The 27,145-nt window shown below is 67.0% G+C and overlaps 1 protein-coding gene across 1 annotated transcript in view; it reads right to left on the bottom strand.

Moving 5' to 3' along the window:
• LOC134509431 (ryanodine receptor 1-like) overlaps positions 1 to 26,982 on the bottom strand; it is a gene marked incomplete at its 3' end in the record, with an annotated part of 64,090 nt that extends 37,108 nt beyond the window's left edge. The window contains exons 1-16 of the mRNA XM_063321966.1: positions 26,675 to 26,982; positions 24,914 to 24,963; positions 24,738 to 24,798; positions 23,265 to 23,503; positions 21,673 to 21,754; positions 20,376 to 20,506; positions 19,185 to 19,499; positions 15,047 to 15,287; positions 12,951 to 13,038; positions 12,731 to 12,823; positions 10,170 to 10,184; positions 8,598 to 8,768; positions 8,420 to 8,479; positions 8,135 to 8,272; positions 4,840 to 4,952; positions 1,804 to 1,900 (exon numbers count right to left, since the gene is read on the bottom strand). Of these exons, the coding sequence (XP_063178036.1) occupies positions 1,804 to 1,900; positions 4,840 to 4,952; positions 8,135 to 8,272; positions 8,420 to 8,479; positions 8,598 to 8,768; positions 10,170 to 10,184; positions 12,731 to 12,823; positions 12,951 to 13,038; positions 15,047 to 15,287; positions 19,185 to 19,499; positions 20,376 to 20,506; positions 21,673 to 21,754; positions 23,265 to 23,503; positions 24,738 to 24,798; positions 24,914 to 24,963; positions 26,675 to 26,982 (2,202 nt within the window). The remainder of the gene's footprint in view (positions 1 to 1,803; positions 1,901 to 4,839; positions 4,953 to 8,134; positions 8,273 to 8,419; positions 8,480 to 8,597; positions 8,769 to 10,169; positions 10,185 to 12,730; positions 12,824 to 12,950; positions 13,039 to 15,046; positions 15,288 to 19,184; positions 19,500 to 20,375; positions 20,507 to 21,672; positions 21,755 to 23,264; positions 23,504 to 24,737; positions 24,799 to 24,913; positions 24,964 to 26,674) is intronic.
• Positions 26,983 to 27,145: the final 163 nt, after the last annotated feature.

The following is a 27,145-nucleotide window of genomic DNA, read 5'->3' as shown; positions in this document are numbered from 1 at the left end:
GGGGACACGCGGACATGGGGACGTGGGGACAGGGGGCCACCTGGGGGGCCGCCTCCTCCTACCTGCTGCACCTGGGCGTTGCCCCCGTTGAGGATGGAGATGCCCAACTTGAGGGTGGAGGACACCATGGCGCCCCGCTCCCCTGCCAACGCCGGCCCTCGCCGTCACCCTCAGGCGCGCCGGGAGGGAGGGGAACCCCCTTCCCCCCCCCACACAACCCCCCCCCACACACCGGGAGTGGGTGGGGGGGGGGGTTGTCCCCTGTGTCCCCCCCCCTCACCCTTGCAGGCGCTGATCATCTGCAGCACCATCTCGGCCGCCCCCCGCGTGTGCAGCCGGGCCTGTTGGTAGAGCAGCTTCTGCTTCTCCATCTCCTTCTCCTGCCAAAATTTGGGGGGGGGGGGGGTCAAGGAGGGGGGGGGTGGTGTTTTTTTTGGGGGGGGGGGGTGTCGGTGAAGTGCCCCCCCCGCGCCCACCTCAAAGGAATCCTCGGCTTCTTCCTCCTCCTTCTCCTCCTCCTTCTCCTCCTCCTCCTCGTCGCCTTCCTCCGTGTGGCAGCTCTTGGGGAGGGGGGGGGGGGGATTGTGTCCCAGGTTGGGGGGTGTCCCCCCCCCACCATCACGGGGGTCCCCAAAATCCCTAAGGACACCCCCCCCCCCCCAAAAACCCCTGAAATCCGCCCCCCCCCCCCTTCAAGAAGGGGCAAATCCCAGCCCCACGCCGGGACTTGGGGGGGTTGGGGGGGGGGGGGGGGACGGACGGACACTCACACGATTCCTGGGGGGGTGTCCCCCCCCCCGCCAATATCCAATACCATCCCGGGGGTCCCAAAATCCATCGAGGGCCCCCCCCCCCAACCCCTGAAATTTGCCCCCCCCCATCCTTCAAGAAGGGGCAAATCCCAGCCCCACGCCGGGACTTGGGGGGGGGGGACACACACAATCTGGAGGGGGGTGTCCCCAACTGTGCCGCCCCCCCCCAGTACCATCCCGGGGGTCCCCACAATCCCTGTGCCCCCCCCCCCAAGCCCCGAAATCCCCCCCCCAACCCCTGAAATCCGCCCCCCCCCCCCCCACCTTCAAGAAGGGGCAAATCCCAGCCCCACGCCGGGACTTGGGGGGGGTTTTGGGGGCTTTTGGCGGGGGGGGGGGACACGCACACGATCCTTTGGGGGGGGGGTGTCCCTAGTTGTGCCCCCCCCCCCCCAAGTACCATCCTGGGGGTCCCCAAAATCCCTGTACACGTCCCCCCCCCAACCCCCGGCACAAGGGAGAGGGCGCAGCCCCACAGCGGGACACGGGGCGGTTTTTGGGGGGCGGGGGGGGCACAAGGGACAACGGGGGGGGGGGCAGGGTGTGTGTGTGTGGGGGGGGGTCACGGGGTGGTGGCGGGGGGGGGCCGGGACCCACCTTGGCCATGATGCCGGCGTACGCCATGTACAAATGATCCTTCTCCAACTTACTGCGGGATTTTTGGGGGGGGGACACACATATAAGGCTCATTCGGGTGCACCGGGACCCCCCCGCCGTGGGGGGGGACGGGACACGACACAGCCCCAGGTATCAGGGTGCCCCCCCCTAATTAATCCCCCCCCCACCTTTTCTCCGTCAGCGCCGTGCGGCTGAAGTGCAGGATGAGCTGGTGCAGGGGGTCCGGCTTCTTCTCCCGCTCCTCTTCCTCCTCCTCCTCTTCTCCCCCGATTTCTAACGGCCGCCGGCATCAGCTTGGGGGGCCGGGGGCGGGGGGGGCCGAGCTGATGACCCCCCCCCCTCCCTTCCCTTTCCCCCCCCCCGTTTCCCTCACCGAGAGGTCGTCGATCATGCGATCCTCGAAGGGATGCTCCTCCGTCAGCAGCCAGGAGAGCTTGTACGCCTCCAGGAACATGTTACAGGCCCGGTGCCTGGGGGGGGGACACGGGGGGGGGGGGGGACACACACACGGTGACAAGGGGGGGGCCAGGTCCCCAGGAGAGGGAAGGAAGGGGAGGGGGGGGCGCTGGGGGGGTCGGGGGATCCAGCCCCGGGGGCTCCCGGTTTGCTCCCAGTTGCACCCAGGGGCTCCCGGTTGCCCCCAGAAGGGCTCTGGGGTGCCCCGGGGGGGCTCCCAGTTACCCCAGTTGCACCCAGTTACTCCCAGTGGCCCCCAGTTGCCTCCAGAAGGGTTCTGGGTTGCCCCAGGGGGGCTCCCAGTTACTCCCAGTTGCACCCAGTTACTCCCAGTTGCCCCCAGAAGGGCTCTGGGTTGCCCCAGGGGGGCTCCCAGTTACTCCCGGTTGCACCCAGGGGCTCCCAGTTACTCCCAATTGCCTCCAGAAGGGCTCTGGGTTGCCCCGGGGGGGGCTCCCACTTACTCCCGGTTGCACCCAGTTGCACCCAGTGGCCCCCAGTTGCCTCCAGAAGGGTTCTGGGATGCCCCGGGGGGGGCTCCCACTTACTCCCAGCTGCACCCAGTTGCACCCAGGGGCTCCCAGTTACTCCCAGGTGCACCCAGGGGCTCCCGGTTGCCCCCAGAAGGGCTCTGGGTTGCCCCGGGGGGGCTCCTACTTACTCCCAGTTGCACCCAGTTACTCCCAGTTGCCCCCAGAAGGGCTCTGGGTTGCCCCGGGGGGGCTCCCAGTTACCCCCAGTTGCACCCAGGGGCTCCCAGTCACTCCCAGTTGCACCCAGTTACTCCCAGTTGCCTCCAGAAGGGCTCTGGGTTGCCCCGGGGGGGGCTCCCACTTACTCCCAGTTGCCCCCAGTTGCACCCAGGGGCTCCCACTTACTCCCAGTTGCACCCAGGGGCTCCCGGTTGCCCCCAGAAGGGCTCTGGGGTGCCCCGGGGGGGCTCCCACTTACCCCCAGTTGCACACAGTTACTCCCAGTGGCCCCCAGAAGGGCTCTGGGTTGCCCCGGGGGGGCTCCCACTTACTCCCAGTTGCACCCAGTTACTCCCAGTGGCCCCCAGAAGGGCTCTGGGCTGCCCCGGGGGGGCTCCCACTTACTCCCGGTTGCACCCAGGGGCTCCCAGTTACTCCCAGTTGCACCCAGGGGCTCCCAGAAGGGCTCTGGGTTGCCCCGGGGGGGCTCCCACTTACTCCCGGTTGCACCCAGTTGCACCCAGTTACTCCCAGTGGCCCCCAGAAGGGCTCTGGGTTGCCCCGGGGGGGCTCCCACTTACTCCCAGTTGCCCCCAGTTGCACCCAGGGGCTCCCAGTTACTCCCAGGTGCACCCAGTTACTCCCAGTTGCCCCCAGAAGGGCTCTGGGGTGCCCCGGGGGGGGATCCCACTTACCCCCAGTTGCACCCAGGGGCTCCCAGTTACTCCCAGTTGCAACCAGTTACTCCCGGTTGCCCCCAGAAGGGCTCTGGGGTGCCCCGGGGGGGCTCCCAGTTACTCCCAGTTGCACCCAGGGGCTCCCAGAAGGGCTCTGGGTTGCCCCAGGGGGACTCCCAGTTACCCCCAGTTGCACCCAGTTACTCCCAGTTGCCCCCAGAAGGGCTCTGGGTTGCCCCGGGGGGGCTCCCAGTTACTCCCAGTTGCCCCCAGTTGCACCCAGGGGCTCCCAGTTACTCCCCGTTGACCCAGGGGCTCCCAGTTACTCCCAGTTGCACCCAGGGGCTCCCAGAAGGGCTCTGGGTTGCCCCGGGGGGGCTCCCAGTTACCCCCAGTTGCACCCAGTTACTCCCAGTGGCCCCCAGAAGGGCTCTGGGGTGCCCCAGGGGGCCTCCCAGTTACTCCCGGTTGCACCCAGGGGCTCCCAGTTACTCCCAGTTGCACCCAGGGGCTCCCAGAAGGGCTCTGGGTTGCCCTGGGGGGGCTCCCAGTTACCTCCAGTTGCACCCAGTTACTCCCCGTTGACCCAGGGGCTCCCATTTGCCCCCAGAAGGGCTCTGGGCTGCCCCGGGGGGGGCTCCCACTTACTCCCAGTTGCCCCCAGTTGCACCCAGGGTCTCCAAGTTACTCCCAGTTGCACCCAGTTACTCCCGGTTGCCCCCAGAGGGGCTCTGGGTTGCCCCGGGGGGCCTCCCAGTTACCCCCAGTTGCACCCAGTTACTCCCAGTGGCCCCCAGAAGGGCTCTGGGCTGCCCCGGGGGGGCTCCCAGTTACCCCCAGTTGCACCCAGGGGCTCCCAGTTACTCCCAGTTGCACCCAGTTACTCCCGGTTGCCCCCAGAAGGGCTCTGGGGTGCCCCAGGGGGCCTCCCAGTTACTCCCGGTTGCACCCAGGGGCTCCCAGAAGGGCTCTGGGTTGCCCCGGGGGGGGCTCCCAGTTACCCCCAGTTGCACCCAGTTACTCCCAGTGGCCCCCAGAAGGGCTCTGGGCTGCCCCGGGGGGGCTCCCAGTTACTCCCAGTTGCCCCCAGTTGCACCCAGGGGCTCCCAGTTACTCCCAGTTGCACCCAGTTACTCCCGGTTGCCCCCAGAAGGGCTCTGGGTTGCCCCGGGGGGGCTCCCACTTACCCCCAGTTGCCCCCAGTTGCACCCAGGGGCTCCCAGTTACTCCCAGTTGCACCCAGGGGCTCCCGGTTGCCCCCAGAAGGGCTCTGGGTTGCCCCGGGGGGGCTCCCACTTACTCCCAGTTGCACGCAGTTACTCCCAGTCGCACCCAGTTACTCCCGGTTGCCTCCAGAAGGGCTCTGGGTTGCCCCGGGGGTGGCTCCCAGTTACTCCCAGTTGCCCCCAGCTGCCTCCCAGTTGCTCCCAGGGGCTTCCCAGTTGCCCCCAGCTGCCTCCCCGTTGCTCCCAGGGGCTTCCCAGTTGCCCCCCGGCATTCCCAGTCTTCCCCAGGGGGTTCAGAGTCCCGCCCCCCAGCCCCTCCCAGCCCCTCCCAGTCCCTCCCAGTGCTCCCAGTGCCCACCTGGGCAGGTTGTAGAGGGGGGTCATGCGGAAGCAGGCGACGACGGCGCGGCGGCGCTGCTTGGAGAGCAGCTTGTGCCAGACGGCCTTCTTCGACTTGTAGGGGTGCTCCGTCTGGGGGGGGCGCGGGCACGGGGGGGGTCACCCGGGCACCCCCACACCATCCCCCCGGGACCCCCCCGCCGCCCCCCAGGGACCCCCAGGACCCCCCCGGGACCCCAACCTGCTCGAGGTGGTAGAGCACGGCCAACATCTAGACCCCAAAGGCCACCCAGACCCCCCCAGGACCCCCCCAGGACCCCCCCAGGCCCCCAACCTGCTCGAGGTGGTAGAGCACGGCCAACATCTAGACCCCAAAGACCATCCAGACCCCCCCAGGGCCCCCCAGGACCCCCCAGGACCCCCCCCAGGCCCCCAACCTGCTCAAGGTGGTAGAGCATGGCCAACATCTAGACCCCAAGGACCATCCAGACACCCCCAGGGTCCCCCCAGGACCCCCCCCGGCCCCCAACCTGCTCGAGGTGGTAGAGCATGGCCAACACCTAGACCCCAAGGACCACCCAGACCCCCCCAGGGTCCCCCAGAACCCCCCAGGACCCCCCCGGGACCCCAACCTGCTCGAGGTGGTAGAGTATGGCCAACATCTAGACCCCAAGGACCATCCAGACCCCCCCAGGGCCCCCCAGGACCCCCCCAGGACCCCCCCGGGACCCCAACCTGCTCGAGGTGGTAGAGCACGGCCAACATCTAGACCCCAAAGACCATCCAGACCCCCCCAGGGCCCCCCAGAACCCCCCAGGACCCCAACCTGCTCGAGGTGGTAGAGCACGGCCAACATCTAGACCCCAAAGACCATCCAGACCCCCCCAGGACCCCCCCAGGACCCCCCAGGACCCCCCGGGGCCCCCAACCTGCTCAAGGTGGTAGAGCACGCCCAACATCTAGACCCCAAAGACCATCCAGACCCCCCCAGGACCCCCCCAGGACCCCCCCAGGCCCCCAACCTGCTCGAGGTGGTAGAGCATGGCCAACATCTAGACCCCAAAGACCATCCAGACCCCACCACGGCCCCCCAGAACCCCCCAGGACCCCCCCGGGACCCCAACCTGCTCGAGGTGGTAGAGCACGGCCAACATCTAGACCCCAAAGACCATCCAGACCCCCCCAGGGACCCCCAGAACCCCCCAGGACCCCCCCGGGACCCCAACCTGCTCAAGGTGGTAGAGCACGGCCAACATCTAGAACCCAGAGACCATCCAGACCCCCCAGGGTCCCCCCAGGACCCCCCCAGGCCCCCAACCTGCTCGAGGTGGTAGAGCACGGCCAACATCTAGACCCCAAAGACCATCCAGACCCCCCCAGGGCCCCCAAGGACCCCCCCAGGCCCCCCCCGGGACCCCAACCTGCTCGAGGTGGTAGAGCATGGCCAACATCTAGACCCCAAGGACCATCCAGACACCCCCAGGGTCCCCCCAGGACCCCCCCCGGCCCCCAACCTGCTCGAGGTGGTAGAGCATGGCCAACATCTAGACCCCAAGGACCACCCAGACCCCCCCAGGGTCCCCCAGAACCCCCCAGGACCCCCCCGGGACCCCAACCTGCTCGAGGTGGTAGAGCATGGCCAACATCTAGACCCCAAAGACCATCCAGACACCCCCAGGGTCCCCCCAGGACCCCCCCAGGCCCCCAGCCTGCTCGAGGTGGTAGAGCACGGCCAACATCTAGACCCCAAAGACCATCCAGACCCCCCCAGGGCCCCCCAGGACCCCCCAGGACCCCCCCCAGGCCCCCAACCTGCTCAAGGTGGTAGAGCACGGCCAACATCTAGACCCCGAAGACCATCCAGACCCCCCCAGGACCCCCCCGGGACCCCAACCTGCTCGAGGTGGTAGAGCACGCCCAACATCTGCACCCCAAAGACACCCCAGGGCTCCCCAGGACCCCCCCCAGGCCCCCAATCTGCTCGAGGTGGTAGAGCATGGCCAACATCTAGACCCCAAAGACCATCCAGACCCCCCCAGGGCCCCCCAGAACCCCCCAGGACCCCCCCAGGACCCCAACCTGCTCGAGGTGGTAGAGCACGGCCAACATCTAGACCCCAAAGACCATCCAGACCCCCTCAGGGCCCCCCAGGACCCCCCAGGACCCCCCCGGGACCCCAACCTGCTCGAGGTGGTAGAGCACGGCCAACATCTAGAACCCAAAGACCACCCAGACCCCCCCAGGGCCCCCCAGAACCCCCCAGGACCCCCCCGGGACCCCAACCTGCTCGAGATGGTAGAGCATGGCCAACATCTAGACCCCAAGGACCACCCAGACCCCCCCAGGGTCCCCCCAGGACCCCCCCAGGACCCCCCCGGGACCCCAACCTGCTCGAGGTGGTAGAGCACGGCCAACATCTAGACCCCAAAGACCATCCAGACCCCCCCAGGGTCCCCCCAGGACCCCCCCAGGCCCCCAACCTGCTCGAGGTGGTAGAGCATGGCCAACATCTAGACCCCAAAGACCATCCAGACCCCCCCAGGGTCCCCCCAGGACCCCCCCGGGACCCCAACCTGCTCGAGGTGGTAGAGCACGGCCAACATCTAGACCCCAAAGACCATCCAGACCCCCCCAGGGACCCCCCAGGACCCCCCCAGGCCCCCAACCTGCTCGAGGTGGTAGAGCATGGCCAACATCTAGACCCCGAAGACCATCCAGACCCCCCCAGGGCCCCCCAGAACCCCCCAGGACCCCCCCGGGACCCCAACCTGCTCGAGGTGGTAGAGCACGCCCAACATCTGCACCCCAAAGACACCCCAGGGCTCCCCAGGACCCCCCCCAGGCCCCCAATCTGCTCAAGGTGGTAGAGCACGGCCAACATCTAGACCCCAAGGACCATCCAGACCCCCCCAGGACCCCCCCAGGACCACCCCAGGCCCCCAACCTGCTGAAGGTGGTAGAGCACGGCCAACATCTAGACCCCAAAGACCATCCAGACCCCCCCAGGGCCCCCCAGAACCCCCCAGGACCCCCCCAGGACCCCAACCTGCTCGAGGTGGTAGAGCATGGCCAACATCTAGACCCCAAGGACCACCCAGACACCCGCAGGGCCCCCCCAGGCCCCCAACCTGCTCAAGGTGGTAGAGCATGGCCAACATCTAGACCCCAAGGACCCCCCAGACACCCCCAGGGCCCCCCCAGGACCCCCCCCGGCCCCCAACCTGCTCAAGGTGGTAGAGCACGGCCAACATCTAGACCCCAAAGACCATCCAGACCCCCCCAGGGTCCCCCCAGGACCCCCCCAGGCCCCCAACCTGCTCGAGGTGGTAGAGCACGGCCGAGACCTCCTGCACCCTCCGGACAATCTTCTCGGGGCTGTCGGAGTCCTCGGCTTTGCCGGCCATCTCCCGGTACAGGGCCATCTGCCACCGCATGGACGAGTTGTTCTCGCACTGGGGACACGGAGGGGGGAACGACGACACGGTGACCACGGGGACATGGTGGGACACACGGGGATCGAGGCACCCCGACGACCGCGGGGACCACGGGGGGACGCTGCGGGGACGGGGAGGGGACACGGTGGGGACGGGCCACCTCACCTTGCCCTGCAGGTGCAGGTTGTTGTTGAGGAACTCCCGCACCTCCTCATCCGTGTCCTTCTGCAGGGGGACACAGGACGGGGCCACCTCAGGGGCCGTCCCCCGCCCCGGGGGGAGATGTCCCCGAGCCCCCGGGGGGGGACGACACGTCCCCGAGCCCCAGGGAGGGGACACCCACCAGGGCGTAGCGGCCCTTGGCCAGGCTGATGAGCTCCTGGTCGGTGGGCGAGCACATGTTGAGGCCGATGGGCAGCATCTTCTTCAGGGTGGCGACGATGAGGGAGGTGTGGACGGAGTAGCGGTCCCCGCGCCGCTTCTTCTTCGTCCGCTCCTGCTCCGAGCCGCCCCCCTGCGGGGACAGGGACGGGGACGGGGACAGGGGGGGACACGGCGCGTCAGGGCCACCACCACCCCGGGCCAAGGGGTCCGGCGGGGTCAGGGACTGGAGTTCCACGTCACGGGGACGGCGGCGGCGGCGGGACCCAACCCCCCCCGTGCCGTAGGGACGGGGGACGTCAGCACCAGGACCCCAAAGTCACGGGGATGGGGACGTCGGTGTCCCCCATAAGGGTGAGGGACGTCAGGACCCCCATGTCACAGGGATGGGACGTCGGTGTCCCCCATGAGGGACATCAGTGTCCTCCATAAGAGTGAGGGACATCAGTGTCCTCCATAAGGATGGGAGACATTAGCACTGGGACCCCAAAGTCACAGGGATGGGGACATCGGTGTCCCCCATAAGGGTGAGGGACATCAGTGTCCTCCATAAGGGTGAGGGACATCAGGACCCCAAAGCCACAGGGATGGGGACATCGGTGTGCTCCATAAGGGTGAGGGACATCAGTGTCCTCCATCAGGGTGAGGGACATCAACACCAGGACCCCCAAGTCACAGGGATGGGGACACCTTGTCCCCCATAAGGGTGAGGGACATCAGTGTCCTCCACAAAGGTGAAGGACATCAAGGACCCCCATGTCACAGGGATGGGGACATCAGTGTCCTCCATAAGGGTGAGGGACATCAACACCAGGACCCCCAAGTCACAGGGATGGGGACATCGCTGTCCCCCATAAGGGTGAGGGACATCAGGACCCCCATGTCACAGGGATGGGGACATTGGTGTCCCCCATGAGGACGGGGGACATCAGGACCAGGACCCCAAAGTCACAGGGATGGGGACATCGGTGTCCCCCATAAGGGTGAGGGACATCAGCACCAGGAGCCCTGTGCCGCTGGGGACATCAGGGCCGGGACCCTGGTGCCACACGGCTCCAGAGGTCCCAGATGTGGGGCAGGATGTGCCTTTGGGGATCCCAGCCCTGGTGGCCCCATAGAACAAGACCCAGGAGGGGTCCTGGGGGTCCCAGCCGTGGCGGCCCCATAGAACAACACCCTGGAGGGTCTTTGGGGGTCCCAGCCGTGGTGGCCCCATAGAACATCACCCTGGAGGGGTCCTGGGGTTCCCAGCCCTGGTGGCCCCATAGAACATCACCCTGGAGGGGTCCTGGGGGTCCCAGCCCTGGTGGCCCCATAGAACATCACCCTGGAGGGGTCCTGGGGGGTCCCAGCCCTGGTGGCCCCATAGAACAACACCCTGGAGGGTCTTTGGGGGTCCCAGCCCTGGTGGCCCCATAGAACAAGACCCAGGAGGGGTCCTGGGGGTCCCGGCCGTGGCAGCCCCATAGGGCAGGACCCCAGGGCGGGGGCCGGGGTCCCTGGCCCCCTCCCCGCGCGGCGTGGCCCCGCTAACCTGGCCGTCTCCGGACTAGGTGCCAGCACCCGCAGCCGAGGGCAGGAGAGAAGAGACAGCGTTAGGTCCCCGGCCCCACGGCGCCGGGCGCAGACGCGGGGGTCCGGAGCCCCCTGGAGAAGGGGCTTGGGGGGGGAGCAGCGGGTGGGGCGGGAGGGATGGGGACACCTGGGGTTGGGTGGGTTTGGGGGCACGGGGTGGGTTGGGGGGTGGTTTGGGGGCACCGGGGGTGGGTTTTGGGGCACTTTGGGGGCACGGGGTGGGTCGGGGGGTAGGTTTGGGGTCACCAGGGGTGGGTTTGGGGGCACTTTGGGGGCACGGGGTGGGTTGTGGGGTGGTTTGGGGGCACAGGCTGGGTTGGGAGGGATGTGGGGCACCTGGGGTTGGGTGGGTTTGGGGGCACGGGGTGGGTTGGGGGGTGGTTTGGGGGCACCAGGGGTGGGTTTGGGGGCACTTTGGGGGCACAGGATGGGTTGTGGGGTGGTTTGGGGGCACCAGGGGTGGGTTTTGGGGCATTTTGGGGTCACCAGGGGTGGGTTTTGGGGCACTTTGGGGGCACGGGATGGGTTGTGGGGTGGTTTGGGGGCACCAGGGGTGGGTTTTGGGGCACGTTGGGGGCACAGGATGGGTTGTGGGGTGGTTTGGGGGCACGGGATGGGTTGTGGGGTGGTTTTGGGGGCACCAGGGGTGGGTTTGGGGGGTGGTTTGGGGTCACCGGGGGTGGGTTTGGGGGCACTTTGGGGGCAGGGGGTGGGTTGTGGGGTGGGTTTGGGGGCACCAGGGATGGGTTTGGGGACACTTTGGGGGCAGGGGGTGGGTTGTGGGGTGGTTTGGGGGCACAGGGTGGGTTGGGAGGGATGTGGGGCACCTGGAGTTGGGTGGGTTTGGGGGCACGGGGTGGGTTGGGGGGTGGTTTGGGGGCACCAGGGGTGGGTTGTGGGGTGGTTTGGGGGCACCAGGGGTGGGTTTTGGGGCACTTTGGGGGCACGGGATGGGTTGTGGGGTGGTTTGGGGGCACCGGGGGTGGGTTTGGGGGGTGGTTTGGGGTCACCGGGGGTGGGTTGGGAGGGATGTGGGGCACCTGGGGTTGGGTGGGTTTGGGGGCACGGGGTGGGTTTGGGGGTGGTTTGGGGGCACGGGGTGGGTTATGGGGTGGTTTGGGGGCACCAGGGGTGGGTTTGGGGGCACTTTGGGGGCACGGGGTGGGTTGTGGGGTGGTTTGGGGGCATGGGGTGGGTTGTGGGGTGGTTTGGGGGCACCAGGGATGGGTTTGAGGGCACTTTGGGGGCACGGGATGGGTTGTGGGGTGGTTTGGGGGCACCAGGGGTGGGTTTGGGGGCACTTTGGGGGCACGGGATGGGTTGTGGGGTGGTTTGGGGGCACCAGGGGTGGGTTTTGGGGCACTTTGGGGGCACGGGGTGGGTTGTGGGGTGGTTTGGGGGCACCAGGGGTGGGTTTGGGGGCACTTTGGGGGCACGGGGTGGGTTGTGGGGTGGTTTGGGGGCACGGGGTGGGTTGGGAGGGATGTGGGGCACCTGGGGTTGGGTGGGTTTGGGGGCACGGGGTGGGTTTGGGGGTGGTTTGGGGGCACGGGGTGGGTTGTGGGGTGGTTTGGGGTCACCGGGGGTGGGTTTTGGGGCACTTTGGGGGCACGGGGTGGGTCGGGGGGTAGGTTTGGGGTCATCGGGGGTGGGTTTTGGGGCACTTTGGGGGCACGGGATGGGTTGTGGGGTGGTTTGGGGGCACCAGGGGTGGGTTTGGGGGCACTTTGGGGGCACGGGGTGGGTTGTGGGGTGGTTTGGGGGCACAGGGTGGGTTGGGAGGGATGTGGGGCACCTGGGGTTGGGTGGGTTTGGGGGCACGGGGTGGGTTGTGGGGTGGTTTGGGGGCACGGGGTGAGTTGTGGGGTGGTTTGGGGGCACCAGGGGTGGGTTTGGGGGCACTTTGGGGGCACGGGGTGGGTTGTGGGGTGGTTTGGGGGCACCAGGGGTGGGTTTGGGGGCACTTTGGGGGCACGGGGTGGGTTGTGGGGTGGTTTGGGGGCACGGGGTGGGTTGGGAGGGATGTGGGGCACCTGGGGTTGGGTGGGTTTGGGGGCACGGGGTGGGTTTGGGGGTGGTTTGGGGGCACGGGGTGGGTTGTGGGGTGGTTTGGGGTCACCGGGGGTGGGTTTTGGGGCACTTTGGGGGCACGGGGTGGGTCGGGGGGTAGGTTTGGGGTCATCGGGGGTGGGTTTTGGGGCACTTTGGGGGCACGGGATGGGTTGTGGGGTGGTTTGGGGGCATGGGGTGGGTTTGGGGGGTGGTTTGGGGTCACCGGGGGTGGGTTTGGGGGCACTTTGGGGGCAGGGGGTGGGTTGTGGGGTGGGTTTGGGGGCCCGGGGAGGGCTGGGGACACACCTGGGGTTGGGTGGGTTGGGGCAGACGTGGGGAGGGCTTGGGGTTGGGGGGGGGGGGGTGCAGGTTGGGGGGCTCGGGGGGGGCCGTGCAGGAGGTGGGGGCGCAGTTGGGGGGACGGGACGTGTGGGGCGCGTGTCCTCCCCGCCCCGCCCTGCCCCACACCTTGGCCATCTTGCTCTTGCTGTCGGCCGTGAGGAAGGACATGTTGTTGATCTCGTTCTGCACCACGAAGTTCTGCTCCTCACGCTTGAAGTTCTGCCGTGGGGCGGGGGGGGGGGGGGTGGGGAGGAGATGTGGGGCTGAGCGACACCCCCCCCCCCCGCCCCCCCCCGGACACCCCTCCCCCCCGGGTCCCCCCCCCCGGTGTCCCCCCCCAACTCACGTGGGACTTGGACCAGTAGATGAAGACCTCCCCGACCATGCGGAACAGCTCCTCCGCGTCCTCGTTGGGCTCCGTCAGCCACTTGGCCCTGCCGGACCCACGGCCACCATCAGTGGGTCCCCGTGGCCACCATCGGTAGGTCCCCATGGCCACCATCAGTGAGTCCCCAGGGCCACCATCAGTAGATCCCCATGGCCACCATCATTAGATCACCATGGCCACCATCAGTGGGTCCCCGTGGCCACCATCAGTGGGTCCCCATGGCCACCATCAGTGGGTCCCCATGGCCAACATCGGTAGGTCCCCATGGCCACCATCAGTGAGTCCCCAGGGCCACCATCAGTGGGTCCCCATGGCCACCATCAGTGGGTCCCCATGGCCAACATCGGTAGGTCCCCATGGCCACCATCAGTGGGTCCCCATGGCCACCATCAGTGGGTCCCCGTGGCCACCATCGGTAGGTCCCCATGGCCACCATCAGTGAGTCCCCAGGGCCACCATCAGTAGATCCCCATGGCCACCATCATTAGATCACCATGGCCACCATCAGTAGATCCCCATGGCCAACATCAGTGGGTCCCCATGGCCACCATCAGTGGGTCCCCATGGCCAACATCGGTAGGTCCCCATGGCCACCATCAGTAGGTCCCCGTGGCCAACATCAGTGGGTCCCCATGGCTGCCATCATTAGATCCCCATGGCCACCATCAGTAGGTCCCCGTGGCCAACATTGGTAGGTCCCCGTGGCCAACATCGGTAGGTCCCCATGGCCACCATCAGTGGGTCCCCATGGCCAACATTGGTAGGTCCCCATGGCCACCATCAGTAGATCCCCATGGCCACCATCGGTAGGTCCCCATGGCCACCATCAGTGGGTCCTCGTGGCCACCATCAGTAGGTCCCCATGGCCACCATCAGTAGGTCCCCAGCACCACCATCGGTAGGTCCCCATGGCCAACATCGGTAGGTCCCCATGGCCACCATCAGTGGGTCCCCATGGCCACCATCAGTGGGTCCTCGTGGCCACCATCAGTGGGTCCCCATGGCCACCATCAGTGGGTCCCCGTGGCCACCATCAGTAGGTCCCCGTGGCCAACATCGGTAGGTCCCCATGGCCACCATCAGTGGGTCCCCACGGCCACCATCAGTGGGTCCCCAGGGCCACCATCAGTAGATCCCCATGGCCACCATCAGTAGGTCCCCATGGCCACCATCAGTAGATCCCCATAGCCACCATCATTAGATCCCCATGGCCACCATCAGTAGGTCCCCATGGCCACCATCAGTAGGTCCCCATGGCCGCCATCATTAGATCCCCATGGCCACCATCAGTGGGTCCCCATGGCCACCATCAGTAGATCCCCATGGCCACCATCAGTGGGTCCCCATGGCCACCATCAGTAGGTCCCCATGGCCACCATCAGTGGGTCCCCATGGCCACCATCAGTGGGTCCCCATGGCCAACATCGGTAGGTCCCCATGGCCACCATCATTAGATCCCCATGGCCACCATCAGTAGGTCCCCATGGCCACCATCAGTGGGTCTCCGTGGCCACCATCGGTAGGTCCCCATGGCCACCATCAGTGGGTCCCCATGGCCACCATCAGTAGGTCCCCATGGCCACCATCAGTGGGTCCCCATGGCCAACATCGGTAGGTCCCCATGGCCACCATCATTAGATCCCCATGGCCACCATCAGTAGGTCCCCATGGCCACCATCAGTGGGTCTCCGTGGCCACCATCGGTAGGTCCCCATGGCCACCATCAGTGGGTCCCCATGGCCACCATCAGTGGGTCCTCGTGGCCACCATCAGTGGGTCCCCAGGGCCACCATCGGTAGATCCCCATGGCCACCATCAGTAGATCCCCATGGCCACCCACCATCAGTAGATCCCCATGGCCACCATCAGTAGGTCCCCATGGCCACCCACCATCAGTGGGTCCCCAGGGCCACCATCAGGAGATGACGTCCACGCCACCCCCCGTTTCGCCCCACACCTTCTCCTTGGCTCCACCACGGGTGGCCCAAGGTCCCCAAGGGACGTTCCTCCGCGTCCCCGTGTCCCCGCGGCCGTGCCCCCCGTCCCCCCCTCACCGGCTGTTGTCCACGTAGCGGATGAGCAGGGGGTAGAGGGCGTAGAGGTCGCGGCAGAGGACGGAAAACTCGTCGCGGATGAGCAGCTCGGCCTCCTCCCCCTCCGCCTTGGCCTCCATGCGGAGCTGCTCCTCCTCGGCCACCACTTTGCCCGCCCGTTTCTTCAGCTTCTCCATGGTGGGGATGAAGTGGGAGCGCAGCAGCTCCGGCTTGGCCTTGCTGACGATGGGCTGGGCGAAGACTGCGGGGACAGGGGGGGACACGGGGGGCTGCAGCCGGGGGACGCGCCTGGGGGACACCCAGACCTCCCTGGGACCAGCCACGGCCACCAGCACCAGCCCTGGGACCAGCCACGGCCACCAGCTCATCCGTGGGACCACCCACGGCCACCGGCATCATCTCTAGAACTTGTCCAGGGCCACCAGCACCACCCTTTGGGCCACCAGCACCATCCTTGGACGGCCAAAAGCCACCAGCTCATCTGTGGGACCACCGAGGGCCACCAGCATCATCTCTAGAACTTGCCCAGGGCCACCACCACCATCCTTGGGACCACCAAAAGCCACCAGCTCATCCGTGGGACGACCGAGGGCCACCCGCATCATCTCTAGAACTTGTCCAGGGCCACCAGCACCACCCTTTGGGCCACCATCACCATCCTTGGACGGCCAAAAGCCACCAGCTCATCCGTGGGACCACCGAGGGCCACCAGCATCATCTCTAGAACTTGTCCAGGGCCACCACCACCATCCTTGGGACCACCAAAAGCCATCAGCTCATCTGTGGGACCACCGAGGGCCACCAGCATCATCTCTAGAACTTGTCCAGGGCCACCACCACCATCCTTGGGACCACCAAAAGCCATCAGCTCATCTGTGGGACCACCGAGGGCCACCCACATCATCTCTAGAACTTGTCCAGGGCCACCAGCACCACCCTTTGGGCCACCAGCACCATCCTTGGACGGCCAAAAGCCACCAGCTCATCTGTGGGACCACCGAGGGCCACCAGCATCATCTCTAGAACCTGTCCAGGGCCACCAGCACCACCCTTGGGCCACCAGCACCATCCTTGGGACCACCAGCACCATCCTTGGGTCCGCCAAAAGCCACCAGCTCATCCGTGGGACCACCGAGGGCCACCAGCATCATCTCTAGAACTTGTCCAGGGCCACCAGCACCACCCTTTGGGCCACCAGCACCACCCTTGGGACTGCCAAAAGCCACCAGCTCATCTGTGGGACCATCGAGGGCCACCAGCATCATCTCTAGAACTTGTCCAGGGCCACCAGCACCATCCTTGGGACCACCAAAAGCCACCAGCTCATCCGTGGGACCACCGAGGGCCACCAGCATCATCTCTAGAACTTGCCCAGGGCCACCAGCACCACCCTTTGGGCCACCAGCACCACTCTTGGGACTACCAAAAGCCACCAGCTCATCTGTGGGACCACCAAGGGCCACCAGCATCATCTCTAGAACTCACCCAGGGCCACCAGCACCATCCTTGGGACCACCAAAAGCCACCAGCTCATCCGTGGGACCACCAAGGGCCACCAGCATCATCTCTAGAACTTGCCCAGGGCCACCAGCACCACCCTTTGGGCCACCACCACCACCCTTGGGACTACCAAAAGCCACCAGCTCATCTGTGGGACCACCGAGGGCCACCTGCATCATCTCTAGAACTTGTCCAGGGCCGCCACCACCACCCTTGGGACCACCAAAAGCCACCAGCTCATCTGTGGGACCACCGAGGGCCACCTGCATCATCTCTAGAACTTGTCCAGGGCCACCAGCACCACCCTTTGGGCCACCACCACCATCCTTAGGATGGCCAAAAGCCACCAGCTCATCTGTGGGATGACCGAGGGCCACCAGCATCATCTCTAGAACTCGTCCAGGGCCACCAGCACCACCCTTGGGCCACCAGCACCATCCTTGGGACCACCAGCACCATCCTTGGACGGCCAAAAGCCACCAGCTCATCTGTGGGACCACCGAGGGCCACCAGCATCATCTCTAGAACTTGTCCAGGGCCACCACCACCATCCTTGGGACCACCAAAAGCCACCAGCTCATCTGTGGGACCACCGAGGGCCACCAGCATCATCTCTAGAACCTGTCCAGGGCCACCAGCACCATCCTTGGGACCACCAAAAGCCACCAGCTCATCCGTGGGACCACCGAGGGCCACCAGCATCATCTCTAGAACTTGCCCAGGGCCACCACCACCACCCTTTGTGCCACCAGCACCACTCTTGGGACTACCAAAAGCCACCAGCTCATCTGTGGGACCACCAAGGGCCACCAGCATCATCTCTAGAACTTGTCCAGGGCCACCAGCACCATCCTTGGGACCACCAAAAGCCACCAGCTCATCCGTGGGACCACCAAGGGCCACCAGCATCATCTCTAGAACTTGCCCAGGGCCACCAGCACCACCCTTTGGGCCACCACCACCACCCTTGGGACTACCAAAAGCCACCAGCTCATCTGTGGGACCACCGAGGGCCACCTGCATCATCTCTAGAACTTGTCCAGGGCTGCCACCACCACCCTTGGGACCACCAAAAGCCACCAGCTCATCTGTGGGACCACCGAGGGCCACCTGCATCATCTCTAGAACTTGTCCAGGGCCACCAGCACCACCCTTTGGGCCACCACCACCATCCTTAGGATGGCCAAAAGCCACCAGCTCATCTGTGGGATGACCGAGGGCCACCAGCATCATCTCTAGAACTCGTCCAGGGCCACCAGCACCACCCTTGGGCCACCAGCACCATCCTTGGGACCACCAGCACCATCCTTGGACGGCCAAAAGCCACCAGCTCATCTGTGGGACCACCGAGGGCCACCAGCATCATCTCTAGAACTTGTCCAGGGCCACCACCACCATCCTTGGGACCACCAAAAGCCACCAGCTCATCTGTGGGACCACCGAGGGCCACCAGCATCATCTCTAGAACCTGTCCAGGGCCACCAGCACCATCCTTGGGACCACCAAAAGCCACCAGCTCATCCGTGGGACCACCGAGGGCCACCAGCATCATCTCTAGAACTTGTCCAGGGCCACCAGCACCACCCTTTGGGCCACCAGCACCACCCTTGGGACTGCCAAAAGCCACCAGCTCATCTGTGGGACCACCGAGGGCCACCAGCATCATCTCTAGAACTTGCCCAGGGCCACCACCACCACCCTTTGGGCCAGCAGCACCACCCTTGGGACGGCCAAAAGCCACCAGCTCATCTGTGGGACCACCGAGGGCCACCAGCATCATCTCTAGAACTTTTCCAGGGCCACCACCACCATCCTTGGGACCACCAAAAGCCACCAGCTCATCTGTGGGACCACCCACGGCCACCAGCATCATCTCTAGAACTTGCCCAGGGCCACCACCACCACCCTTTGGGCCAGCAGCACCACCCTTGGGACGGCCAAAAGCCACCAGCTCATCTGTGGGACCACCGAGGGCCACCAGCATCATCTCTAGAACTTTTCCAGGGCCACCACCACCATCCTTGGGACCACCAAAAGCCACCAGCTCATCTGTGGGACCACCGAGGGCCACCAGCATCATCTCTAGAACTTGCCCAGGGCCACCAGCACCACCCTTTGGGCCAGCAGCACCACCCTTGGGATGGCCAAAAGCCACCAGCTCATCTGTGGGACCACCGAGGGCCACCAGCATCATCTCTAGAACTTGTCCAGGGCCACCACCACCATCCTTGGGACCACCAAAAGCCACCAGCTCATCTGTGGGACCACCCACGGCCACCAGCATCATCTCTAGAACTTGTCCAGGGCCACCAGCACCATCCTTGGGACGGCCAAAAGCCACCAGCTCATCTGTGGGACCACCGAGGGCCACCAGCATCATCTCTAGAACTTGTCCAGGGCCACCACCACCATCCTTGGGACCACCAAAAGCCACCAGCTCATCCGTGGGACCACCGAGGGCCACCAGCATCATCTCTAGAACTTGTCCAGGGCCACCAGCACCACCCTTTGGGCCACCAGCACCACTCTTTGGGCCACCAGCACCACCCTTGGGTCCACCAAAAGCCACCAGCTCATCTGTGGGACCACCCACGGCCACCAGCCCCACCTATGGGGCCACCAGCCCCCCCGCGCCCACCTGCCAGGCGCTTCATCCAGGAGGCCTCGTCGATGCCCAGGTTGTTGACCACGATGCGGAGGATGTTGCCCAGGAGGGCGTTGAGGTGCTGGCCGGTGACGGCCGTGGGCCAGGGTCCCTGGGGCTGGGTGTCGGGGCCCCGCTCCCACCAGCGGGGCAGGTAGTTGCAGAGCATGGGGAGGGTGACCTCGATGACGTGGGGCATCTCCGTGTAACGGGCCCCCGACTCCGCCAGCCCCCCGATGTCCCGCATCAGCCGCTCCAGGTCGGGGATGTCCGGGCACATCTCCTCCACCCGGCCGGGCAGCCCCAGGACTGCGGGGACACGGCGCTGGCACCGGGCTGCGGGGGGCGCCCCACGGCGAGGGGGACGCCCCCCACGGCGAGGGGATGAGGGGACCCCCAGCGGGGCGGGAACTCGGAGGAGTTCTCCCAACGAGGAGAACGTTGAGGACACGTTGGGGACACGCTGGGGACAGGGAGGTTGGGAGGGAGGTGGGACATGGGGAGACATTGGGGACACGTTGGGGACACGTTGGGGACAGGGAGGTTGGGAGGGAGGTGGGACATGGGGAGACATTGGGGACACGTTGGGGACACGCTGGGGACAGGGAGGTTGGGAGGGAGGTGGGACATGGAGACGTTGGGGACACGTTGGGGACATGTTGGGGACAGGGAGGTTGGGAGGGAGGTGGGACGTGGAGACATTGGGGACACGTTGGGGACAGGGAGGTTGGGAGGGAGGTGGGACGTGGGGAGACGTTGGGGAGACGTTGGGGACACGTTGGGGACAGGGAGGTTGGGAGGGAGGTGGGACATGGAGACGTTGGGGACACGTTGGGGACACGTTGGGGACAGGGAGGTTGGGAGGGAGGTGGGACATGGGGAGACGTTGGGGACACCTTGGGGAGACGTTGGGGACACGGAGGACTCCCAACAAGGAGCCCCCCAACAAGGGGGACGTGGTGGTGGCACCAAGGCGGGGGGGGGGGGTCGAGCGAGGGGGCCCGGGGACAAGGGGGTCCCGCCAGCGTTGGGGGGGGGCCGTCGGGGCGCCCCGAAGCCGGGGAGGTTTGGGGGTGCCCCACAGCTGGTGGGGACGAGCGAGAGGGGCAACGGAGACGTGGGGGGGGGGACGGGGGGGACACCCGGGGGGGGGGGACACGCGGGGGGGGTCCCTGCCCCACTCACTGGCGCGTTCGCGGGGGGACTTGGTGCTGTAGACGGAGCAGGGGTTGAACTCGTTGAGGTGGGGCTCCAGGAAGGCCACGGGCATGGCGGCCGCCAGGCGGGCCAGGCACTCCCCCAGCGCCGGGCGCTGCCTGCGGGCACAGGCCATGGGCTCACCCTCCCGCCCCACGGCGCCCCACGGCGCCCCGCGGCGTCCCGCGGCGCCCCACGGGCACCAGCGTCTCACGGGCACGAACATCTCATGAACATCCCGTGGGCACCACGTGGTCTGCGGGGAGGGGGGTCCCAGGGGGCACGGGCGACCCATGGACGTGGGCACCCCATGGGGCGCCCCATGGTCACCCCATGGTCACCCCGGCTCCACGGGCACCCCATGGGAACAGGTGCCCCATGGCCACCCCGGAGCCACAGACCCCACCACGGTCATGGACATCTCATGAACATCCCGTGGGCACCACGTGGTCTGCGGGGAGGGGGGTCCCAGGGGGCACGGGCGACCCATGGACGTGGGCACCCCATGGGGCGCCCCACGGTCACCCCGGCTCCACGGGCACCCCATGGGAACAGGTGCCCCATGGCCACCCCGGAGCCAGAGACCCACCACGGTCATGGACATCTCATGAACATCCCGTGGGCACCACGTGGTCTGCGGGGAGGGGGGTCCCAGGGGGCACGGGTGCCCCATGGACGTGGGCACCCCATGGGGCACCCCATGGTCACCCCATGGTCACCCCGGCTCCACGGGCACCCCATGGGAACAGGTGCCCCATGGCCACCCCGGAGCCAGAGACCCACCACGGTCATGGGCATCTCATGAACATCCCGTGGGCACCACATGGTCTGCGGGGAGGGGGGTCCCAGGGGGCACGGGCGACCCATGGACGTGGGCACCCCATGGGGCGCCCCATGGTCACCCCGGCTCCACGGGCACCCCATGGGAACAGGTGCCCCATGGCCACCCCGGAGCCAGAGACCCCACCACGGTCATGGGCATCTCATGAACATCCCGTGGGCACCACGTGGTCTGTGGGGATGGGGGTCCCAGGGGGCACGGGCACCCCATGGGGTGCCCCATGGTCACCCCATGGTCACCCCGGCTCCACGGGCACCCCATGGGAACAGGTGCCCCATGGCCACCCCGGAGCCAGAGACCCACCACGGTCATGGGCAACCCAAAGCCACGGGTGGCCCGGGGGCCGCGGGCACCCCACGGGCACCCCACGGGCACCCCACAAGTGTCCCCAGCTCTGCCGGGAGAGGGGTTCTGGGGGGAGAGGGGACCCCCCCGGCCCCCCACCTCTCCACGTAGGGGTTCCTGGTGGTGCCCAGCGAGTAGATGCTGCACAGGATGCGGTAGCAGGAGACCTGGACGTCGTCGACTGCGGGGACAGGGGACGGCCAAGGCCGCGGTGTCCCCAACTGTCCCCAGAACCGTCCCAGCGCCCTCAGCCTGGCTCGCCACCCCCGGCCCCAACGTCTCCACGTCCCACCTCCCTCCCGACCTCCCTGTCCCCAATGTGTCCCCAACGTGTCCCCAACGTGTCCCCAACGTCTCCCCAACGTCTCCCCACGTCCCACCTCCCTCCCGAGCCCCCTGTCCCCAACGTGTCCCCAACGTGTCCCCAATGTCTCCCCACGTCCCACCTCCCTCCCGAGCCCCCTGTCCCCAACGTGTCCCCAACGTGTCCCCAACGTCTCCCCACGTCCCACTTCCCTCCCGACCTCCCTGTCCCCAACGTGTCCCCAATGTTTCCATGTCCCACCTCCCTCCCGACCTCCCTGTCCCCAATGTGTCCCCAACGTGTCCCCAATGTCTCCCCATGTCCCACCTCCCTCCCAACCTCCCTGTCCCCAACATCTCCCCAACGTGTCCCCAACGTGTCCCCAACGTCTCCCCACGTCCCACCTCCCTCCCGACCTCCCTGTCCCCAACGTGTCCCCAATGTTTCCATGTCCCACCTCCCTCCCGAGCCCCCTGTCCCCAACGTGTCCCCAATGTGTCCCCAACGTGTCCCCAACGTCTCCCCAACGTCTCCCCACGTCCCACCTCCCTCCCGACCTCCCTGTCCCCAACGTGTCCCCAACGTGTCCCCAATGTCTCCCCACGTCCCACCTCCCTCCCGAGCCCCCTGTCCCCAACGTGTCCCCAATGTCTCCATGTCCCACCTCCCTCCCAACCTCCCTGTCCCCAACGTGTCCCCAACGTCTCCCCATGTTCCACCTCCCTCCCGACCTCCCTGTCCCCAATGTGTCCCCAATGTGTCCCCAAGGTGTCCCAAATGTCTCCCCATGTCCCACCTCCCTCCCAACCTCCCTGTCCCCAACGTCTCCCCAACGTGTCCCCAACATCTCCCCACGTCCCACCTCCCTCCCGACCTCCCTGTCCCCAATGTGTCCCCAACGTGTCCTCGTCTCCCCACGTCCCACCTCCCTCCCAACCTCCCTGTCCCCAACGTGTCCCCAACGTGTCCCCAACGTCTCCCTCCCGAGCCCCCTGTCCCCAACGTGTCCCCAACGTGTCCCCAACATCTCCCCATGTCCCACCTCCCTCCCAACCTCCCTGTCCCCAACGTGTCCCCAATGTGTCCCCAACGTCTCCCCACATCCCATCTCCCTCCCGAGCCCCCTGTCCCCAGCGTGTCCCCAAGGTGTCCCCAGCGTGTCCCCAACGTGTCCCCAACGTCTCCCCACGTCCCACCTCCCTCCCGAGCCCCCTGTCCCCAACGCGTCCCCGTGTCCCCACGTGTCCCCATGTCCCCTGTCTTTGCTGAGCCCCCATCCCCAACGTCTCCCCCACGTCCCCCCTCCCCGCCGAGCCCCCGTCCCCAGCGCGTCCCCCTGTCCCCGAGGTGTCCCCCCATCCCCACGGTGTCCCCCCCCGGTGCTCACGGATGACGTCGTCCCCGAACTGATGCTGCGCCACGTGCTCGAAGAGGGAGGTGAGGACGGGCAGGAGGGCCACCGTGGTGTAGTTGATGTTCTGGGCCACCCCCTTCACCTGGGTGCGGCTCTGGGTCACCTTCCCCAGCTTGAGGTTCTCCACCATCTTCTCGATGTCCTCGGAGGCGCTCTCGAAGAAGGAGCGCAGCCCCGCCTTGACGATCTCGGGGCCCGACTTCATCACCGTCCTGGGGGGCGGCACTCAGCACCGGCACGGCCACCACCCCGGGGGGACACGGGCAGCGTCGGGGACACAGGACACGGCCAGTGGGGACAAGGACAGCACCATGGTGGCACCAAGACACCATGGGGACAAAGATATGACCATGCAGACACTAGGACACCGCCATGGTGCCACCAAGACACCATGCAGACCATGGAGACAAGGACAGCACCATGGTGGCACCAGGACACTGTGGGGAGAGTGGGGACAAGGATACGACCATGGTGGCACCAGGACACCGTGGGGACAAGGACACCACCATGGTGTCACCAGGACACCGTGGGGACAAGGATATGACCATGCAGACACCAGGACACCGCCATGGTGGCACCAGGACACCATGCAGACCATGGGGACAAGGACAGCACCATGGTGACACCAGGACACCGTGGGGACAAGGATATGACCACGGTGGCACCAGGACACCATGGGGACAAGGACACCACCATGGTGACACCAGGACACTGTGGGGACAAGGACACCACCATGGAGACACCAGGACACCGTGGGGACAAGGACACCGCCATGGTGACACCAGGACACCGTGGGGACAAGGATATGACCATGGTGGCACCAGGACATGGCGGGGACAAGGACACCACCATGGAGACTCCAGGACACTGTGGGGACAAGGACAGCACCATGGTGACACCAGGACACCGTGGGGACAAGGACAGCACCATGGTGGCACCAAGACACCATGGGGACAAGGATATGACCATGCAGACACCAGGACACCGCCATGGTGCCACCAGGACACCATGCAGACCATGGGGACAAGGACAGCACCATGGTGGCACCAGGACACTGTGGGGACAGTGGGGACAAGGACACCGCCATGGTGACACCAGGACACCGTGGGGACAAGGATATGACCATGCAGACACCGGGACACCGCCATGGTGGCACCAGGACACCATGCAGACCATGGGGACAAGGACAGCACCATGGAGACTCCAGGACACCGTGGGGACAAGGACACCACCATGGAGACACCAGGACAGCGTGGGGACAAGGATATGACCATGGAGACTCCAGGACACCGTGGGGACAAGGACACCACCATGGAGACTCCAGGACACCGTGGGGACAAGGACACCACCATAGTGACACCAGGACACCATGGGGACAAGGACAGCACCATGGTGACACCAGGACACCGTGGGGACAAGGACACCGCCACGGTGGCACCGTCCCACCTGGCGTCCAGCGAGCGGGCCAGGATGTGCAGGCAGTTGACCACGGCCGGCGCGTCGGTCCCTGGGGAGGGGGCCGGGGGCCAGACGTCAGGTGCCGGCGGGACACCCCGTGTCACTGTCACCCCCTGTCACCGCGGGGGGGGGGGGGGATGTCCCCCCCGGCCGCGTCCCCTTACCGAAGAGCGAGACGCGGTGACGGACGAGCGCGGCCAGTTTGCAGAAGAGGCTGATGGAGGACGGGGACGGGGGTCAAGGGGGGGGGTCCCCAAGACCCCCCAGCGAGGGGACAGCGTGGACCCCGAGTCCCCTCGGCCGGGGGGGGGCAGGGGGACACCCCGAGACCCACCCCCCCACCCCCCAAGGAGCACAGGGTGGGATGGGGCGTCCCATTGCCCCAGGGGATGGGGGTCCGGACACCCCATGGTTGGGGGTCTGGGGGTCTGGGGGTCCGGACACCCCATGGTTGGGGGTCTGATGGGGGTCTGGGGGTCTGGACACCCCATGGTTGGGGGTCTGGGGGTCTGGATGGGGGTCTGGGGGTCCGGAAACCCCATGGTCGAGGATCTGGGGGTCTGGACACCCCATGGTTGGGGGTCTGGGGGTCCGGGTGGGGGGGTCCGGGGGTCTGGACACCCCATGGTTGGGGGTCTGGGGGTCTGGATGGGGGTCTGGACACCCCATGGTTGGGGGTCTGGGGGTCCGGGTGGGGGTCTGGGGGTCTGGACACCCCATGGTTGGGGGTCTGGATGGGGGTCCGGGGGTCCGGAAACCCCAAGGTCGGGGATCTGGGGGTCTGGACACCCCATGGTTGGGGGTCTGGGGGTCTGGATGGGGGTCTGGGGGTCTGGACACCCCATGGTTGGGGGTCTGGGGGTCTGGATGGGGGTCTGGACACCCTATGGTTGGGGGTCTGGGGCTCTGGATGGGGGTCTGGGGGTCTGGACACCCCATGGTTGGGGCTCTGGGGGTCTGGATGGGGGTCTGGGGGTCTGGACACCCCATGGTTGGGGGTCTGGGGGTCCAGGTGCCCCATGGCCAGGGGTCTGGGGGTCCAGGTGGGGGTCTGAGGTCTGGGCACCCAATGGCCGGGGGTCTGGGAACCCCATGGTTGCGGTTCTGGGGGTCTGGGTGGGGTTCCAGGGGTCTGGACACCCCATAGCTGTGGGTCTGGGGGGTCTGTGGGTCTGGGGGGGGTCTGTGGGTCCGGCCGCCCCATGGCTGGGGCCGTGGGAGTCAGAGTTGGGGGGTCTGGAGGTCTGAGCACCCTATTCCCAGAGCTCTGGGGGGTCCGAGTAGGGGGTCTGGGCGCCCCATGGGTGTGGGTCTGGAGGGTCCGGGCGCCCCATAGCTGTGGGTCTGGGGGGTCTGTGGGTCTGGGGGGGTCTGTGGGTCCGGCCCGCCCCATGGCTGGGGCCGTGGGAGTCAGAGTTGGGGGGTCCGAAGGTCTGAGCACCCTATTCCCAGAGGTCTGGGGGGTCCGAGTAGGGGGCCTGGGTGCCCCATGGGTGTGGGTCTGGAGGGTCTGGAGGGTCCGGGCGCCCCATAGCTGTGGGTCTGGGGGGTCTGGGGGGGGTCTGTGGGTCCGGCCGCCCCATGGCTGGGGCCGTGGGAGTCAGAGTTGGGGGGTCTGGAGGTCTGAGCACCCTATTCCCAGAGGTCTGGGGGGTCTGAGTAGGGGGCCTGGGCGCCCCATAGTTGTGGGTCTGGGGGGTCTGTGGGTCTGGGGGGGGTCTGTGGGTCCGGGGGGGTCTGTGGGTCCGGCCGCCCCATGGCTGGGGCCGTGGGAGTCAGAGCTGGGGGGGTCCGGAGGTCTGAGCACCCTATTCCCAGAGGTCTGGGGGGTCCGAGTAAGGGGTCTGGGCGCCCCACGGTTGTGGGTCTGGAGGGTCTGGAGGGTCCGGGCGCCCCATAGCTGTGGGTGTGGGGCTGCCCCCCACCTGGTGATCATCTCCTTCTCCTTGTTGGACGCGTGCCCCCCGCTGCCCAGCACCTTGGCGGGGGTGGAGAGGAAGTAGAGACAGTGGTTGTGGAAGTACTGGTTGATGAGGGGCAGCAGGATCTGGGGGGAGATGGGGGTCAGGAGGGGGCGTCCCCCCCCCAAGGAAGGCTCCGGCACCCCCCCGGCACCCCATAAGTGACCCCCAACACCCCACAGAGACCCCACAGAGACGCCCCCCCACCCCAAAACACCCCGAGGGCCACCTAAGGAACAGCTCGGCGGCTTACGGGGTCCTCGGCGCCCCATAGCGCCCCCGACGCCCCATAGGGCCCCCCGCGCCCCACGGGAGCCGCCCCAGCGTCCGACGGGGACCCCGAGGATCCTTTAAGGGGACCCCCAAGGAACCCCCCCCACACACACCCCGTCTGCATCCCATGGGGACCCCCAACCGCCCCACAGAGACCCCGAG

The sequence above is a fragment of the Chroicocephalus ridibundus genome, unplaced genomic scaffold (genome assembly GCF_963924245.1).
Source record: "Chroicocephalus ridibundus unplaced genomic scaffold, bChrRid1.1 SCAFFOLD_497, whole genome shotgun sequence".
Classification (NCBI taxonomy): domain Eukaryota; kingdom Metazoa; phylum Chordata; class Aves; order Charadriiformes; family Laridae; genus Chroicocephalus; species Chroicocephalus ridibundus.
Note: the sequence above shows the minus strand (reverse complement) of the source record. Positions and strands in the feature narration are given on the sequence as shown.